Here is a 17403-nt window from a genome sequence, read left to right as displayed (position 1 = left end):
AAAACATATAAAAATAGGAAACTGTTCCTGACTCGAAATTGCTAAACCAGAACAGAGTGTATAACTAAACCAGAATGAGAGCGTAGATCAGGGGTCTCAAACACGCGGCCCGCGGACCCTTTCATTGCGGCCAGCGGCCCCCTCATGGGTGTCTTGGTTCATTTATTTATGTTTTTTTTAAGCGAATGCGTTAGTGCGCGCCCTGCTTGTGTAGCCAAGGACGCAAGTGGCCAGAGACTGCTCGAAAACGCGTGGATGTTGTCTTTCACGGCTTCGCGTTACCAGAGCGGACATCCCTCTTTTCCGGAAGCCCTCGATTCGGGCGCCGTTAAGTCGGGTGCACAATGGTCACAAGCAACTGCGACTTGTGGATCGAGCACTCTACAGTGCGCATAGGGCTGGGCGAGCACAGGCCGCGGAGAAACTGCCCGCAGCGTTTTATGACCCTGCGAACGGGGCGGCACGTCACTAATGAGAAGACGGCGGCTTGTCCGGAGTTTTCCAGGCTTCCGCGAAAGCGCGAAGGTTTCCGGGTGTTGTATAGTGTTTGTAGATATTTGCTTTCCTGTTCGTCTTTGTGTCAAATACTTTTATTGCGCTGCAGCTGTAGCGAAAAGGACGCAGCCGCACGTCGGACTCTAGGTTCGGGCTCTAAAATGCACCCACGTGCGTTTAGGGGCGTGTCGCAGCGTTATTTATGGCCTGGGAGAGAGTGGCATCTCGCTGCTGAGGAAAAGACTGAACATTGCCCTTCAAAACTGTGCACTTCCAGACATCAAACGCCACATATCTGTTCGCGTGCGCTAAATTGAGACGCCAACCCAGGCGAAAATGTGCTGCTGGTTTTCAGTTGGTTTCAGCTGGTCCTAGTTGGGAATTAGTTGGTCCCAACTAGGAATTGGCTGGGGCAAACTGGAATAAACTGGTTCCAGTTGGGAACTAGCTAGTCCCACTACCAGCTGCAACTGGAACCAACAGGCGACTAGCTGGGAATCAACTGGTCCCAACTGGGACGACAGGTGGCTAGTTGGGAATAAACTGGTGCCAGCTGGGACCAACAGGCAGCGGGCTGGGAATGAACTGGTCCCAACTGGAATTAATTCCCAGCCAGATGGGAGCAGCAGGTCCCAGCTGGCCCCAGCTGAAATAAATCCCAGCCAGTTGGGACCAGCTATTTACCTGCTGGAAACCAACTGGTATAAGCTGATCCCAACTGGAATAAATTCCAAGCCAGATGGGATGAGCGTCTAACAGGTGATCTCAACCAGTCCGAAGAAATGACATCAGTTGGAATGAACTAATGAACAGTTACCACATTTAGTCATGTTGATATATGAAAAAGAAAAGGAAGCTGAGTGGCATAATGTCGTAAACAACTTCTGAGTAATTTATACCACCTTTATAACGTGCACCAAAATCTCAACACAGAGGTGTTGTTCTTTGCCTCCATCAGAAAAAGAGCCACCATGGAAAGGATTGCTCGAGTCTTCGGGCTCGGCAGCACAATGCCTTAGCCAGAGTCACCAGTGCACCACGGTAGGTTATGATGCAATTTAAACACATGCAATCTTACCCATGCTGAATTTAAAATAGTATATACACAGTAGCGTAATAAGGGACCTTGCCCTCTAGGCACAGCCAAACATGCAGGCACTTCAAACAGCCAAAGTGGTGTCCCAGCCGGCAGGTTAACATATCCAGAATGAAACTTCGGTAAATTGCAGGTTCTGTTCAACTAACATATCTTTACAACTGTTCTGTTTCCAAAACAATTGGCTAAGTAAACATAATTTAGGTGCACATTAAGTAAATGCTTCAATAATTTTATAAGTACATTTTCAATGATGTGTAGGACTGCGAAGCTGTGTAGTCTCAGTAGAAATGTTGATTTATGCAGGGAAAGGAGAGACGGGGTCTAATTGTACTTTTATTTCAAAGTGCATGGCAGAAAATTCTGGGCGAAAGATACAACACACAAAATCCAACTGAATTTCAGTTCAGAGGAACTGTCTTAGAATATCTCGACTTCGTTGAAACATCAAAGACCACCGAACACCAAAAGTATGGGCTACACATTTCGCAACACAAATGGTGAGGTTTTGGAAACAATCAAGGCCTTGTTGCAGAATACATACCACAGTCTAATGTAAATCAAAGTCATGCCATTAAAAAAACAGGTTGCACACTTACATTTATAGGTTACTGCACATACAAAATATGAAGTGAAAGGTGAAATAATAACCATCGCAACTCTAGTCGTGGTGCAGGCAGAACCAAAGCACCTCACACTAGAACTTATCACTGGTAGATCAGACACCACAAAGGACAAAAAATATACATGTCATTACTGAAAAGATGAAAAAACATTTTGTCCCCACTCCAGCTCAAAAGCCTTTGTGCCATTACAGCTGCCTGCTGGCTAACGATTTACATAAGAAACATGGCCTGGATCTATGATGCATGCAACTCAAAAGGCAGAGGGATCAACACAGATAGATCAGGAAGGCTATATTACACCTGACTTTTTACCAAAAACAAGGAAATCAGACCAAAGGGGTACGAGTCAAGACTTCACACTTATACGGGGGCAGCTGGAAAGCCATTGTGCACACCAAGGTAAACATTCAAACACTCAACATACCGTCTCTATTTCACATATGATGGCACACTCAGAAAACTCAGCGACAATAGGCTGTGGGCCTCACATGTACGAATTACAAAAGAGCCCACTGGACTCGCACCTCAAAAACAGGGGAAACACTGCTTGGTTCATTTTATCACCTACACTCCTTGAACCCTTGGTACATACACAAGTTTACAAAGCGTACCAGCCATCAACACATTATATGCCATCAGAGTAGCGATCACATTGAAATTGTAAGGTAAGTTTACAATCCAAATCCCAGCCGCGGCGGCCGCTTTTCTGATGGAGGCGAAAAGCAAAAACGCCCGTGTGTACGAGATTTTGACGCACGTTAAAGATCCCCAGGTGGTCAAAATAATCCGGAGCCCTCCACTACGGCGCGCCTCATCACTTGCGTTGTGTCGGCGCGTTAAACCCCACAATCAATCAACACTACAATCACACTACAGACGGCATTAACACCACTCAGGAACTTGCAAACAGCACTTTTTGCATAAGAACAGTGACAAACATTTCATTTCCAAAATTTATGAACATGCATGGAAGAGCTGTAGGCAGCACCTCCACAAGCTTTTTTCCACCTAGGCTTTCACACTTCAATATGTGTGATGTTTTCAGGATTGCTTTGGTGACATACTTTTGTGACACTGCAAACACCTTCTTGTTGCCAAAGTGATCAGTGGCTGACAGCAGAGTCTCTGCCTTGACAAATGTTCCTGACATTAGCAGAACTGTGGAGTCAGTTTTGTATGGCCGTTTGTACTGTTCGCTGTGGAACACAAACCCAGACATTGCAACTCTGTCATGTTCCACAACAGGCCCAGCTATTATGTCTCCCATCTCCTCATGAACCCATGCAAGCAATGCAGCTGACACCGGTCGTGCTTTTCCGAGTGGAACAACAGCTTGTTTAGTTGTTGTGGGGGACTTTGAAAGAAGTTCCTGCGTTTGAGTGCTTGCTAGCGCTTTCAAGTTCTCAAGATTTGCCGTCATCATCAAGCGCTCAACAATTTGTTGCGAGACTCCATGCGCTGATGTCACCAACTTCTTCACCTGGCCGATGTTTGACTCAAACATAAAGCACGAATGTGCCCACAGGGGACCCTGCAATGCAGCACTTTTAGGCAGGTGCAACAGTTGGTGCATGTTGAAGGTCATCTCTGCCTCATCGTACAGGAACTGCACTCCTACAACAAACCTCACGATGCACTTTGTGCTCTCGGTGATGTCATCATCACTGACGGTGTCCTTCAGCAGCAGTGCAATGCCTCGCACGAGCAGTGAGTAGTGCCTTGAATACTTAGCAGGCAAAATGCCCACAACACAAGGCAGTGAAAAAAAAAGCAACCACTGCTGCCACTCAGTGGCTTTCCAGTACTTCCTCTGAAGAAGAGACCGTGGCAGACGTGGGAAGCACAATGGTGGCTTTATGCTCAGCAGCCGCTCATCTAGCCCGTAGAGGTCGTCTGGTGAGCCGATGTAGAAAGGCTCACCAACACTTGCAAGCCAAAGTTCAGTGAGCTGGCGGGTGACCCCTAGCAGCACACAGTGCATGTAGTCCGGAGTGAAACTCCACACAATGTCGAAGTGCTGCAGGTTGATCAGGGCAGAGGGCCCCTTAACTCCCTGAACAGCTTTACTGCTAGCTGCAGCTTCAGCCATCATCCTGAGGGTTTGCTGTGATGTCCTTTCTTCCACAGCACCACCAACAGGGTACTTTATGGTTCCTGTTACCGTGGGAAGAACCATGTCAAGCTTAGTTTGGTGTAGAAATATAGCATTCCTGAACTAAATGAGATACAAAATGAATACAAGTGAAAAAAGCTAATAAAACCAGCAACTGCTTTGAAAAAAGGTCCTTAGATAGCAAATAGTGCAAATAGAAACAACTAATGAGAAAGGATTTATTAGAAACAACTAATGAGAAAGCGTTTATTACATGCCAGCAAGTTCCTCATCTGCCTGAATTTTTCCTGACCACTCTTTACCTTAAATTCATTCCCGAAATGAATAATTAGAACCTACTTCCCCAGTTTCATGAGCAAATGAATAGGAGTTTACAGAGAAAATATAGCCTTTTCAGAAGCTGCTAATAATGCCTGAGGGCTTCCCAGCAATGCTTAAGGTAATTCTTACAGTACCAATGCAATAATTAAGGGTACATTACATTTTTTATGATGTTTTATAACAATGCCACACTCATAAGGGGCTAGTCAAAGTCTGGAAAGCTATGAAAAAAATATTGCTTACGATCGATAGGTACACCTTGGTGCAGGCACCAGCCGCAGCCGTAGTACCCGTTGTACTGAGCCATATTCTGCATAATGGCTCGTGCAGGAGAGTCCGCCGTACAACTCACGCAGTACACCTGCATAATGGCATAAGTTGGTTGTAATGCAGAACAACTACAGCACACTTGGTATTGGTCTGTATGGCTTAATAAGCTTACCTTCGAATGGATCATCTGTGTGCCCACAGTCCATGAGACACCGTCGAGTCCCAGTTCATCCATTTGCTTCACAAAACTTCCTAAGAGCAAGGTCATATCGGGGCGTGACTACCCATACCACAACAGTGGTACGAGCACGTTGTTCTGCCGCATGTGTCGCGGGAGTTCGTTCACCACCACCTGCACTGGCCACATGCTGTAGTTTGACGACTTAAATATCGGTGCACCATCTGCATTGAGCGTCAGGGTAAGGTCATGTTCTGAAATCTCCTTTCTGGTGCGCCTGTACATGTCTCCATCCGTTATATCAGCCTTGCTTTCTACCTCACCAGGGTTTTGGTTAATCACGTTCAGGCGATCCAGAAGTGCACTGGCAACTTCCTTGTCAGCCAGTTGCGAACTAAGCTGCCGCTGAAGAGGCAAGCTAACAAAAAACTGCCCATCACGCATCATCTCGCGACCACTGTACGGCTTGCCACACTCCCTGCACTGGCCTTCTTGAGAATTTCTTTCCACGAGGCGGCCTGATGTTTCCGATATCGACGCCATGCACTCATCGCAGTAGAAGTGAAATCTTGCAGCTTCAATTCCTGCACCCACGAACTTCTTAAACAGATGTTTGGTTGCAGGGACGTCTTTTATCCGTAGAATATAACAGATGAGTTTCTGCAAAGCTTCTACGCCTCGCCAGGGCAGGCCAAACTCGACTGCAAAGTTCACAGTAAGGGCCATTATGTCGTAGGGAGAAAGAACGTCTGGATCCTCCTGTGCACACCCGGGAGCTGGGGGTGGCTCCTCATCGTCGTTGTGGCCGTAACTCCAGTACGTTGCATCACAATCACCGAAGTCATCTAGGGGTGGCTCCTCGTCGTTGTCTATGTGGGCGGAACTCCAATTCAGGTCAGAATCACGCAGTTGTGTGGCATCGTCATCCAGGGGTGGTGAGCGCTCCTCACTGCCGTTATGATCAGAAGAAATCGTGCCATCGAAATCGCACGGTTGGGTGACATCGTTGTTACTACACTGAGCGCTGGTTTCTGCAGAGTGACAACCGGTACTCGCCAGACAAGCGATGTCTTGCTGGTCGCATTTCATTAAGCGGCATCGTGTAGTCTTCGGGAGATCCTTCGTCGCGCCATCACAATCGTCCAAATACCGCTTTCGCGGCCTCATCTCGTTCAGCAGTTCACTAGTTCGCCGCACAATGCAATGCGCCGCCGCCGTTAGCACAAGCCACACATTAAATAAAAATTCCAGTACTTTGTGTGTGAGCCTACACCGCTTACGCAACCTGCACGACTCGATGTGACAGTGCACTCAGTGAGGCAACTGAAAGCGCGTTGCAAGCTAGGTGCGCTAGGTGTCGTATATTCCGTGTTCCCCATGTCCCAGAACAAGAATGTGCAAAAAGTAAGCTTAAAAAAATTGCGTTTTGTTTTAAATATATGAAGAAATAGAACGCTTTTTTTTGGGAGGGGGGAGTGGGTTGGCAGTAACAATAAGGACCACGCCGCTAGTGTTGCAAGCGACGTGTTGGTTGTGTCCGAGAGAACCGCTGTTATGAAACCCTTGTAATTCACAAATTGCGCATTTTCATTTTTTCTCTTCACGTCATCGCCATGTTACGGGAATTATAGGCTTTAATTGATTAATGGGAACCCAATCAGTCCCAGTTGCAGCACCTCACTACAGAGCTTTGCGCCGCTGACGTTTGCTGCGCCTCTTGCGGTGCTTCTCGGCTGGTGTCAAGCGAATTCACTACTGCATTTCTTCAATGGTTTCAGCATCCATGCGTGCGTGCTTGCTTGGTTGATATATTGCCTTTTGTCTAGCTTGCTTGAATGTTCTTCACATTCGTTCTTTGTTCGCCGAAGGTCTAGCTAGGTTTTTTAGTACTGGCACGCCTGTTGTGTGGCGGCGAAGTCAAAATTATTGGTTTTAGCGCGTCCCCCTTACTGATAAGTTGTATTGGTGACTTGCATGCGCATGCACACGTGCAAACACAGTCATGCATGCTGTGGTTAGATTTTTAATTGACGAGGCGAAGAAGTTGCATGTGGTGCCCGTGGACGACATTGCGGATTTCTTCCCGAACAACGAGTTTGACTTCGATAAGAAGTTCGTGTATTCCGTCTACTGGCATGACCCTGTGGAGGACGCCAACACGGGATTGTACGACGCCCAAGTGCTCATGCTTGCCGGTAAGCTGCATGATCACAAACCCGTTGTTCAAACTCATCCGAATGATGTTTACTTGCGCTCTATTCATACTACAGACACCAAAGAAGATCTTGAGCGGCGGATGTTGACAAAGAGGTTGCCCATACCGAAGGTTCCACAGGACGTCGGACCGCCTGGTGACCACGACGAGCTGAATGCCAGTCAGCGGAAAACCGATAAGCAGGTGTGCGAATTTGCACGGCATTCCGTAGAGGAGTAGAGAAAAGTATTGTACCGACTTTTATTTTCGCGATAGCACGTTCAGTGCATTCGCCATCAACCAATTAACATCCAACGCATCTTTCATCAACATGTTTATGAAAGATGTGTTGGATGTTGGATGGAAGGTGCCAGGGGTTTTCAAATTTCCCCTGGCACCTTCACACTGCAGTTTTCCATTTGGGTCACTATTTGTGGCTGCCCTTTTGAAAATAATAATAATAATAAAAGGTAAAACAGCTTTTGTGCACGCGAGGAAAGCTTGCTTGCTGGTTAATTTTTTTCTTTTGTAGAACATGTATAAAGCCCAGAACGGGGTAGGCTTCGCCCTTAGACGGAAGCAGGGTTCTGATATTGCAAAGAAGTAATTGCTACTGTTGCCTTATTTATAAATAAAAAGCCCACAAAAAGCTACCTTCGAGCAACGTTTTGCATACTCATCAAGCCAACGGTTTTTCCAAAATATCTTCAAAGAAACTGATTTGTTATCTGAATTATTGCGTATATTTGGCAATAAATGCATTTCTTTCTACACTGTTGCATCAGATTTTCCGGGCTGTACAGTTAGCAAAACACTCCCATTGTGGTAATTTTTTGAAAAATGTGAAAACTTTTAATAGAATACAGCATCTAAATGTTCTACAATATTTCAGAAACGAAAACGAAACCAGGCAGCCGTAAAAGCCAAAACTTACAGCGCTATACTCGAAAGGACCATGGAAAGTGCTCTCGACAACAACAAGGCGGGTCCATCACGGACTGGATCAAGAGGACTGGTACGGGCCACATTTATATTTGAAGTCTTCTAAATCATTTAATTTGCTCATGTGAACACTTACTATTTTTTTTTACGTTTTAGGGGGCGAAGAGAGCGCGAAAAGATACAACTAGCGAGTCCGACAGTGACAGTGATTCCCTTTGTGCGAAGAGCGAACTGCGGAAAGTCCTGGAGGACAAAAAATTTTGGAAAGAGAGGGCTTTGACCCTGGAGAAAGAAAAAAAAGCTCTCTTTGAGCAGCTGACCTCGCTACAACAGTGCCTGCACTCGAAGATTTTCGACCGTGAGTGCTGACATAGCCTTTTTGAATTATTTTAATTTTGTCTCTCATCTGTACTACATCATTTTTTTTAGTGGAACGTCGTATCTGCACTCCCAACGAGGCCACATCAAAAGGAACGGAAGCTAGGCTGCAAGCTTCAAACAATGGCAAGCATATAATGGAACCATATAATATGTGATGTTACTTGTTGGGCATAATTTTGTATATATAACTTGTGACATGTTGCCTGGTATAGTGTTCAAGCCCCAGGAAATGCCAGCCTACTCCTTTAAAATACACAAATTGCATACTATATGTAAAACATTGGTGTTGTTACCAGAGCCCAACATGTTTGCATGGTCTGTAACTGCTGTAACTTCAGTTATACTTTTTTTTAGCCAAACATCGTGCTGGCAATGGTGGAACCTCTTCTGCAACTTCGGCGCAAAGATTGGGCCCTGTTCACACTGGTTGTGCGACCACATCTTCTGCTACACCAAGAAGACTGGTGCCGGCAAATACTGGCAAGTCCTATGTGTAGCACTATAGTTGCATATATTAACACTTTGCATTGTAGCTGAGCACTGCTTTGATGTATAAAACTTTTGTTATTTTCTTGCCTAGTTCAGTAACCTAATGTTTGTGCACAAAGGAGTGCTATCCTACTTGCTTATAATATGTAAATTGTGTTCTGTGTGTAACGTGTGCATTGACTACTACTGTCTTTTACTGGAGGTGAAGATGCATGAATGGTCTGTGATTTTGTCTGTGATTTTGTCATTTGTTTAGCCGAACGTCAGGTCAGCAATGGTGCGACTGCCTCCACTGCTGCTGCTGCCGCTGGATCCGAAGAAAGACGCGGCATTACAAAAACTGGCAAGCCTTGCACTATACCTAGCATATGTTCACACTGTACAATGTGGCTGCTCCTAATACTGCTTTAACTTTTAAAAGCAGTAGCTGTTTAAAGCTATTTTTTACAATTAGCCAACACCTTATCTTTAATGCTAATGAACAGCGATCTTGTTCATTTATTTGTTGATGTTGGTTGCAATGTGCAAATCTGGTTTCACTTTGAGTGCTTTTGTATGAGGCCATGTGTGGATAGTAAATGACCACACATTGAAAGAAGGCAGATATGTTCAAAAATGCTGAAGTATGCCTTTCAGCGAAGGGCTGCTGCAGTAAAGAGGGCTGTCAGTACAGTAGCTGTACTGGTCCCAGCATTCTTTAGGGTGTCAATGCTTTGCTGTGAATGGCAATATTAATATTTAAACATGCACTGCTTGCTTGGTTCCTAGTAACTTTTCGTTTTAGGACCTACGGGCATTTCTAATAATCAAGAAACTTTTCTTTCAATGCAGTGGCCACCACTGCTCCCATTGCAGATAACAGGGCACATGAAAGTCCTGGTAACAAAGAGCAGCCAAGTGGAGCCCCTGGTATGGACATACATTATTGCACATTCTTGAGCATAATCTGCAGTTTGTATTGCAGTTACTAGTGCATGTCTTGCTGATCCAGTTTATGGTTTTGGGGTGTTGCAACGACTAATACATATGAGTAGGTCAAGCTGTTCATTTGACCAATCGGTAGTGATGGGATATCTTTACACAAGCGTGGTGAAATATATCATATTGAATGTTCATATTTTTTGCAGAACAAGACTTCAGCTACCGTGCTGATGGATCTGTAAGTAGAATTTTTGGTAATTTAGCGAGTAATTGGGTTCTTTTTGCTGGCATGGTGGCAATACTTGAAGCTGGAGAAAGCATTCATCATTAGATCTATTGCATATAGTGCAGCCTGCCAAGCTGGAGAGGGGCATAGTGGGTGCAGTTTTACTCATAATTAAAGGGGCACTGACACAAAAATTTAGCATCTTGTTTTTTTCGTTGCGATAAGTAGCTAGTGACCTACTTATAACCTGTAGAAACCTCATTTGCTTCAGCGTGCGACGGTTGTTTAATTAGAGGGATTTTAAATGCGGCCAGTCGCAGTTTCGGTTTCAGCGAGTGCCGCGAAACGATGGATTTTGTGGATTTTGTGTGAACAAAGCTGACCACGTGACCGTCGGAGGGATATCACAGAGCAGAGCCGCCGTAGCACTGTCGAATCCGCATCGACGGCAGTTTCTGCGAATGTCCCCACGTACTGATCTCGTGAGGCGCTTAATTAAAAAGCGACCGTGGATGTGACGCAGGCGCTGCGAGTGCAAATGCTACCGCGGCTAAAGAACGACGCGCGACGCTCGAGGCGGTGGGTGGCAAGACGCGCGCTGGGAGCAGCCGGCCGGTCTGCCTACAGGTCCGCCTACAGATCTGTTCGGCTCAGCACTGCGGCGGATATTCGAGTGCCGCTCTCGTAAGCGGTGCAGATGACAATTTTTAATGCAACCCGCCATCGCATCATTAACTCCTTTCTCATTTAAGCCACTATGGTCGGGACTTGGGGACAATTTCGTGCAGCGGTAACAAGCTATCACTCGAGCTACCTGCGCCGGCCTGGGCCACTTCGCGGCCGTGGCCGCCGCCTGCACAGCGACCGTGCGGCTAGCTCAGTGGGCTTCTCGTGCCTCCGGCGCGTTTTCGCATCCAATGGTAATAAACAGTAATAGAAACAGAGTGCCTGGAATCGCTGTAGAACTTTGGTCGCGGCCAGCTGCCCGATTAGCTGACGAAATCACGGCGCCTCCGCCGCCAACGATCGGGTCGTTCGTTCTCGAGAGCAGAAGCTCCGCCCTCCGGCCCTCCGATTGGAGCGGCGAGCCGGGCGAGCCCGCGTAAAACGCCGGTAGTGCGGAAGCGGCAAACACAAACTCGTGACGTGTTTGGATGTTGTTTATTTACAATTGCGCGTGGTCCTCTGCTGGCTGCTCGGTTGCGTTTCGCACACTTCAAAATTGATTTTAAATATGTTCTAGGCTGTATTCGCCGCTGATATTTTGCAGATGATGTATATGTGTTCCCACCAATCTATCTCCGACGTTATCGCGCCTTCAAAATTTTGTGTCAGTGCCCCTTTAAGTCCAAAGTGAAACCTACCCAGCATATCCACATGATTGCATATATTGTGAAGAGTGCACTACTATGTGAATGCTGTGCTTGAGGGCGCACTTCATAGTGCAAGCCGCACTACAGTACAGCTGGCTTTTCGGGTGGAAAAGCTGAAAACCTGGTTGCTTGCTGTGAATAACTTTTTTCTACTGGAATTTCTTGACATTTGCATCTGTTTCCCTGCAGTTCCATTTAGCAAAGGGTGTGACTGTCAGTGCGGTCCAGGCTGCCAAAATTCTTGGGAACAAAAAGGCAACCTTAGTATGCAAGGACGCCGCCCAGGCCATTTGGACGAGTGAGGTGCTGGCAACAAAAAGCGTCAGTGGGCACCTCCCACCAGCGAAAAGATCGTCGGGGGTGGCGCCGAAGGATCCCCTCACACCCCTGAAAGTGGATGTAGTGGCAGGTAAGCAAAGGTGGCCTTGCTTGAAAATGTCCCTTCCCTGGTTGTAATGCAGGATGTGACTGTTAATAAATTCTTGCCAAAATGTTGCTTAAAATTTAGTTTTATATCAGCAATCAAACTGGCAATGCAATATTCCTAGCAAAAAATATACGTAAGGAATAAGATGTTAGAAAGTATAACCTAAATGTTTTTTTTGGTAGCAGTTGGCATCGTTCATTTACAATATGGCAACTATTGCTTAGATTGCTTTGTATTTAAATTATAATTATGTTTTCAGCCACTGTGGAGCACTGGGGACGTACCAGGAAACTGGATGTCAGCGGAACGCTTGTGTTGCTGCCTCGCATTTTGACTGAGAAAATTCAAGATGTGACAAGGGCCCTACGCAAGAAGGCGGAGCTCGCGAAAAAAGCTCTCGAAGTGGAGACACGACCAGCAGAGGCGGAGGAGACGGAGAGCGTGCTTGCGGACGGGGCAGAATTGGGGGAGCCTGAGGCTTAACATTCAGTGCCACTCAGTCAATAAAATTTTTTGTTTCTCACTTACTCCTGGCGTGTGCACACTTTGTTAGGGTAAGCACAGCTTTTTATACAATTAAGAAGCTGGGACTAGTTCAACTGGGACAATTCCCATCTTATTTCCAGCTGGCACCATACCAACTTCATCCCAACTGGGACCATTCCCATCTGATTTCCAGCTGGCACAATACCAACTTTATCCCAACTGGGACTAGTTCAACTGGAACCATTCCCAGCTGGGACCAGTCCAGCTGGGACCAGCTCAGCTGGGTACAGTTCCATAAACCAGTTAAAGTGGAACCAGTTTGATTCCAGCTAAGAACCAGTTTCACATTTTCGCCTGGGAAACCAAGCGCCTCCTCCGACTCGCAAGCTGTTGACAGCACTGTGGATGGTAGCGGCGCCCCAAGTCAATCATGATAGAGCGCACTATATAATTGTGCTCCTACGTGCCTGTCGCCTCCGTAAATGTGACAGGTGTCTTTTTGACTTTTTTTTTTTTGGACGGTCTGCAAGCAGCGAAGCTTTCTGCTGTGGAAGTCTAGCGAGCCACAATGTCGTTGTCCAAGCAGTCTGCAAAACGCAATGTGGAAGACGAGATGAGGTGCTTTCAGGACCGATGGGAACTTTCTTATTTCTTCACGGAATCAAGAGACAAGGTGTTGTGCTTAGTCTGCCCCCAGACTGTGGCTGTGCCGAAGGAGTACAATGTTCGACGCCACTTCATGTCTTGCCATCACGAGAAGTATGGTGCTCTTACTGGCAACGTTCGCGAGCACACCGTGACTCAACTGAAGGCGGCGTTGGGAAAGCAGCAAAACCTGTTCAAAAAGGCTGCCAAAGCAAGCGACGAAACGGTATGGGCAAGCTCCGTCATTTCTGAGCTTATCGCCAAATCATCCAAGCCCTTCACTGAAGGCCTGTTCGTGAACCAGTGCCTGCTCGGAGTCGCTGATGCTACCTGTCCCAGCATGAAAAAGACATTCGAGAAAATAAGCCTCTCTCCAAACACAGTCGCCCAGAGAATTAACGAGATCAGTGGAGACATTGAAAAAGGATTAGTCAACCGATGCCACGAGTTTGAAGCATTCTCTATTGCAGTTGACGAAAGCACTGAGATCGTGAGATCAGCTGTTCATTGCTAGGCTGAGAAAAATGTTGTTGTTGTTGTTGGTCCAAAAAAAATGGCTCGTACCCACTCAGGGGGATTGGCCAGGAAATGGGCGCTAACTGAGAGAAGAGAAAAAACTAATTTGGATTAAAAGAAGAAAAGTGAATAATTACAGAAAAAGGTGAGTATGAGCGGGAGTAAAAAGATAATAAGTAAACTGCCAGAAAATAAGGTGCGGTAGCAGATAGAGCTCACCAACTACAAAATCAGCACAAATGAATAAGGAAAGGATTGGCCGAAGGACATTCGTGGAAATTGTGTAAGAAAATTAAAGAAAGAAGATTCGGCAACGAAGGGGAGGCAGAGAGCGGGAAGGCAAAGGATACAGGCGCAGACATGTTTTTAAGAGCAGCCCGCCATCTTGAATTAGCTGCTAGCACGGCAGACGGCGTGATTCAAAGATGAATGAGTGTACAGCGCGGCAAAGATCCCCGCGGCAAAAACCCAGTACTGTCGCCCCGAATGATAATATTAGAGGAAGAGTGAGTGGGTGGGCCAATTGATTAAAAGGGTTTTCCAAATATCTTTTTCGTAGGGAGGCAAACCGTCGGCAGTGGAGGAGAAAATGTTCTATAGTCTCTAATTCATTGCAAAATACACAAAGGGGTGAAGGGGCCAGATCACAGCGGTACAAATAATAATTTAAATTTGGTACGCCACAGCGAAAGTTAGTTAGGCTAACTGCGCATTCGTGTGATTGGCTAATCCGGCACTTCCAGGAGAACCGGAGGTGCTCGAGCTCAGAACCTACGCACGCAGTTTCAGCCATGCTTTTTAGGAGGCCTAATCTGCGAAAACGTGCCGAGGTGAGGAACTGTATGTGCGGCATGATTTCCACCACTGGGCCGTCCAGTGCAAGTCCCGCCAACGTATCTGCCGATTCGTTAATCCAGATGCCAGCGTGTCCAGGCACCCACACCAATCGCAGCTCTCGCAGAGATGTAGGCAATAAATAATTGAGGGCTCTACGTAGAGGAGAGCTATTTGGGGAGGAAAGAGCAGTGCAAACTGAGAGAGAGTCGGTGATTACTATTACATGTTGTTTAGTAGAATCTAACTTTCGAAGGGCTAAGATAATTGCCAAGTATTCTGCATGAAAAGAGCTAGTGTAATCAGGTAGGCGGAGTGAAAAAGACCAATCTAAACAGGGAGAAACAATCCCTACGCCTGCCTTCTCATTACGGACGGAGGCGTCAGTGCCGATAATGACGTGACCTGGAAAACCTGTAAGGTGATCCTGCAAAATGCCGGATAAGAGATTTGACGGGAGCAATTTAGCATTCCTGGGGAAAATTTCATCGAAAGCTACATCTAAGGATGAGACATGACGATTAGGTGCGGTAACAGATAATAGGGCCACGCGTAACGGGTCTAGTAGGGATTGTGCCAATATCACTTGTGGGCGTTTGAACCTGGGCCATGTGCTGCTGAAAAACAACGACGGCCATGTTACAAAGGCAGTCTGCGGTCTGGATATGGGCGACGCCATTATTCTTAGGAATGCATCGCCCAATGCCTCGATCTCCGCGTTCGAATCTTCTTCTTTTCTTTCTTTGTTTTGCTTTTGTTTTTGTTTCCGTCGTGATCGCATACGCGGCTACACGCTTCTCGTTGCCGACGGCGCGCATCGACGAGCGGCGTGCCGCGCGCTCCCGTTTGATTTCGGCGCCGCGGAGCGCAGCCGCGGCGGAGAGGAAGCAGACACCTGACGTTCAGGAACGGTGGACGAGCCCTACTGCGCATGCGCCAACTAGACATCAAAAAACAAAAAAAGCGACTTTTTTTTTGCCGGATGTGACGTCATAGTTTTTAAAAAATGGCAGCTGTTGTACGGTTATCTCGCTGCGGTCTTCTCTCCGTGATTTTTGTCTGCCGTTGCAGCGGTGCTTAGGTGTTCGGCTTGCGATTGTGATAAGGACGCTCTCGAAGAACTTCTGGAGAGCACTCACGGTGGTGTGCAGCGTGTGATTGAGACGCTGAGTGTGTGCGGACGTCTTGTTTGCGCGTAGTGCGTTACGACGGTGAACACGGGCGTTCAGCATCAGTTGTGCCGCCTCGATTTGCGAGAGTGATGAGTGCGCTCGCGACAAGCTTCTGCGCTGCATTTCATTAGAGCACCGTGTTGAAGCCGCTGGACATTTCGTCTCCGACGTGTGAGTGCGCGTATGCCTTCAACTTCAAACGGCTGTGCTATCATGGCCAGCCGCGAACGATCGTTCGCACGAAACTCTTGTCGCTCACCACACGGTCATTGACTAAGAAATATCAAGACAAGACTATTGCGACCGGCCAGCCACGAACAATCGTTCGCACGAAACTCTTGTCGCTCACCACACGGTCGTTGACTAAGAAATAACAAGACAAGACTATTGCGACCTACAAAGGTGATTCCTGCGCGTCGCTTTGGTTCGTCGAACCCCGTGTCTTGTAATCGCTGCGTGCATAAGCTCCGGGACATTATATTTAGGAGGTCATGGTCCTGCTGCATATTCTTGTTAAATCATTGCAGATGACTCTTGGCGCGCAGAAATGAAAAGTTTGTAATTATCCACGTTAGTTTCGTTGGTCTCCAGAGGGTTGCTTTCCTGACGAGTGTATTGATGCGTATATCGCGGTATGGGAGCTGTACAAATGTGTTGACGGGTGTGGAGGGGCACACTTTGTAGCTGTTCTTGGGGCGCTGGATATACGAGGAGTTCAAGGGTGTCTCGTCTGGTAGGTGGTTGAGGCGGGAGGTTTTGGAGTGATGGTAAGCTTCGTGCAGTTTATCTAAGGTATTATGTACTTCCAGTTCGACCAACTTGCACGTGGGTGTCGAGAGGGCACTGTTCGGTCTGTGAAAATATTTATTTCGCCCACCACCATATTTGGTGCCCGTTTGTGCTTCTGCTATCAGCCTTCGTCGTGTTCTGCTTGATCCTACACAGTGACAAAGTTTGATAACCGTAGCGGGACCCCGCACGACATGCGGCTGTGGGCCAAATTAACATTCTCAAATGCTATTTCCATAACACTGTTGGACATGAATTCTTGTAACTTTGTTCCTCCTGTGGCTACACAGCCCGTCAGCATGATGCACAGCATGTACTGAAAGTCACGTGCTTTGTTGTTCCTATTTCAATGTACCTTGATGGTACATAGGGCAGACAAGGCCCTAACAGGCGGTGGTGGGAGCATGCCGAATTGCTAACGACTGGAACAGAAACCGATTTGGTGCTCCACTCCAAGACTCAATGCACGCCAGGTGGCTGCATGCCAGAATTTGATACGACGAGAGTGCTGAAGTTGTATGGCACAAAACAGGAACGAGAAAGCTTTGAGGCCTATGTGATAAAGGTGGGAGACAGATGCACTATAGAATACTGAATAATTAGTGTGAAGTGTGCAGCAGCTGTAATTGCTTTTTACATGTGGTGTTAAAGCAGTGTGACATCAGGGTTTTGTTTACTTTGTAATCACTCTCAGAGGGAAATGAAGCTTCGTTGATGAAGCTCATTCCTGTCTCTATCCTTTCCTTGAGTCATGCCTGACATTTGACCAAAATTTCCACGATGAAGTCTCAACTAGCCTGCGTAGCCACCTTCATTCAGTTCACTGTTTTGATGCATATTTAAAGGAGCCATGAAGAGAAAACACAAGTTTGGTTTATTCAAAAGATTGTCTCGTTAGAATCATACTGA

At 46.7% G+C, this 17403-nt stretch overlaps 2 protein-coding genes across 2 annotated transcripts; one reads left to right on the top strand and one right to left on the bottom strand.

The window, feature by feature from the left end:
* Window positions 1–1023: 1023 nt before the first annotated feature.
* LOC144177757 (uncharacterized) lies at window positions 1024–5018 on the bottom strand. Its single transcript, XM_077705327.1, has 3 exons — window positions 4908–5018; window positions 3282–4399; window positions 1024–1090 (listed from the first exon to the last, which is right to left on the bottom strand). The coding sequence occupies exons 1-3, from the start codon at window positions 5016–5018 to the stop codon at window positions 1024–1026; spliced, it is 1296 nt and encodes a 431-aa protein (XP_077561453.1).
* Window positions 5019–6948: 1930 nt separating this feature from the next.
* On the top strand, window positions 6949–12535 carry LOC144177756 (uncharacterized). Its single transcript, XM_077705326.1, has 4 exons — window positions 6949–7294; window positions 7370–7497; window positions 11785–12034; window positions 12312–12535. The coding sequence occupies exons 1-4, from the start codon at window positions 7102–7104 to the stop codon at window positions 12533–12535; spliced, it is 795 nt and encodes a 264-aa protein (XP_077561452.1). The 5' UTR covers window positions 6949–7101.
* The last annotated feature ends 4868 nt before the right edge of the window (window positions 12536–17403 follow it).

Source organism: Haemaphysalis longicornis, unplaced genomic scaffold (genome assembly GCF_048455015.1).
Source record: "Haemaphysalis longicornis isolate Haplotype H1 unplaced genomic scaffold, Haemaphysalis longicornis Haplotype H1 scaffold_30, whole genome shotgun sequence".
In the NCBI taxonomy this organism is placed as follows: Eukaryota; Metazoa; Arthropoda; class Arachnida; order Ixodida; family Ixodidae; genus Haemaphysalis; species Haemaphysalis longicornis.
The sequence above is the reverse complement of the archived record's forward strand: the minus strand, read 5'-3'. Positions and strand labels throughout refer to the sequence as shown.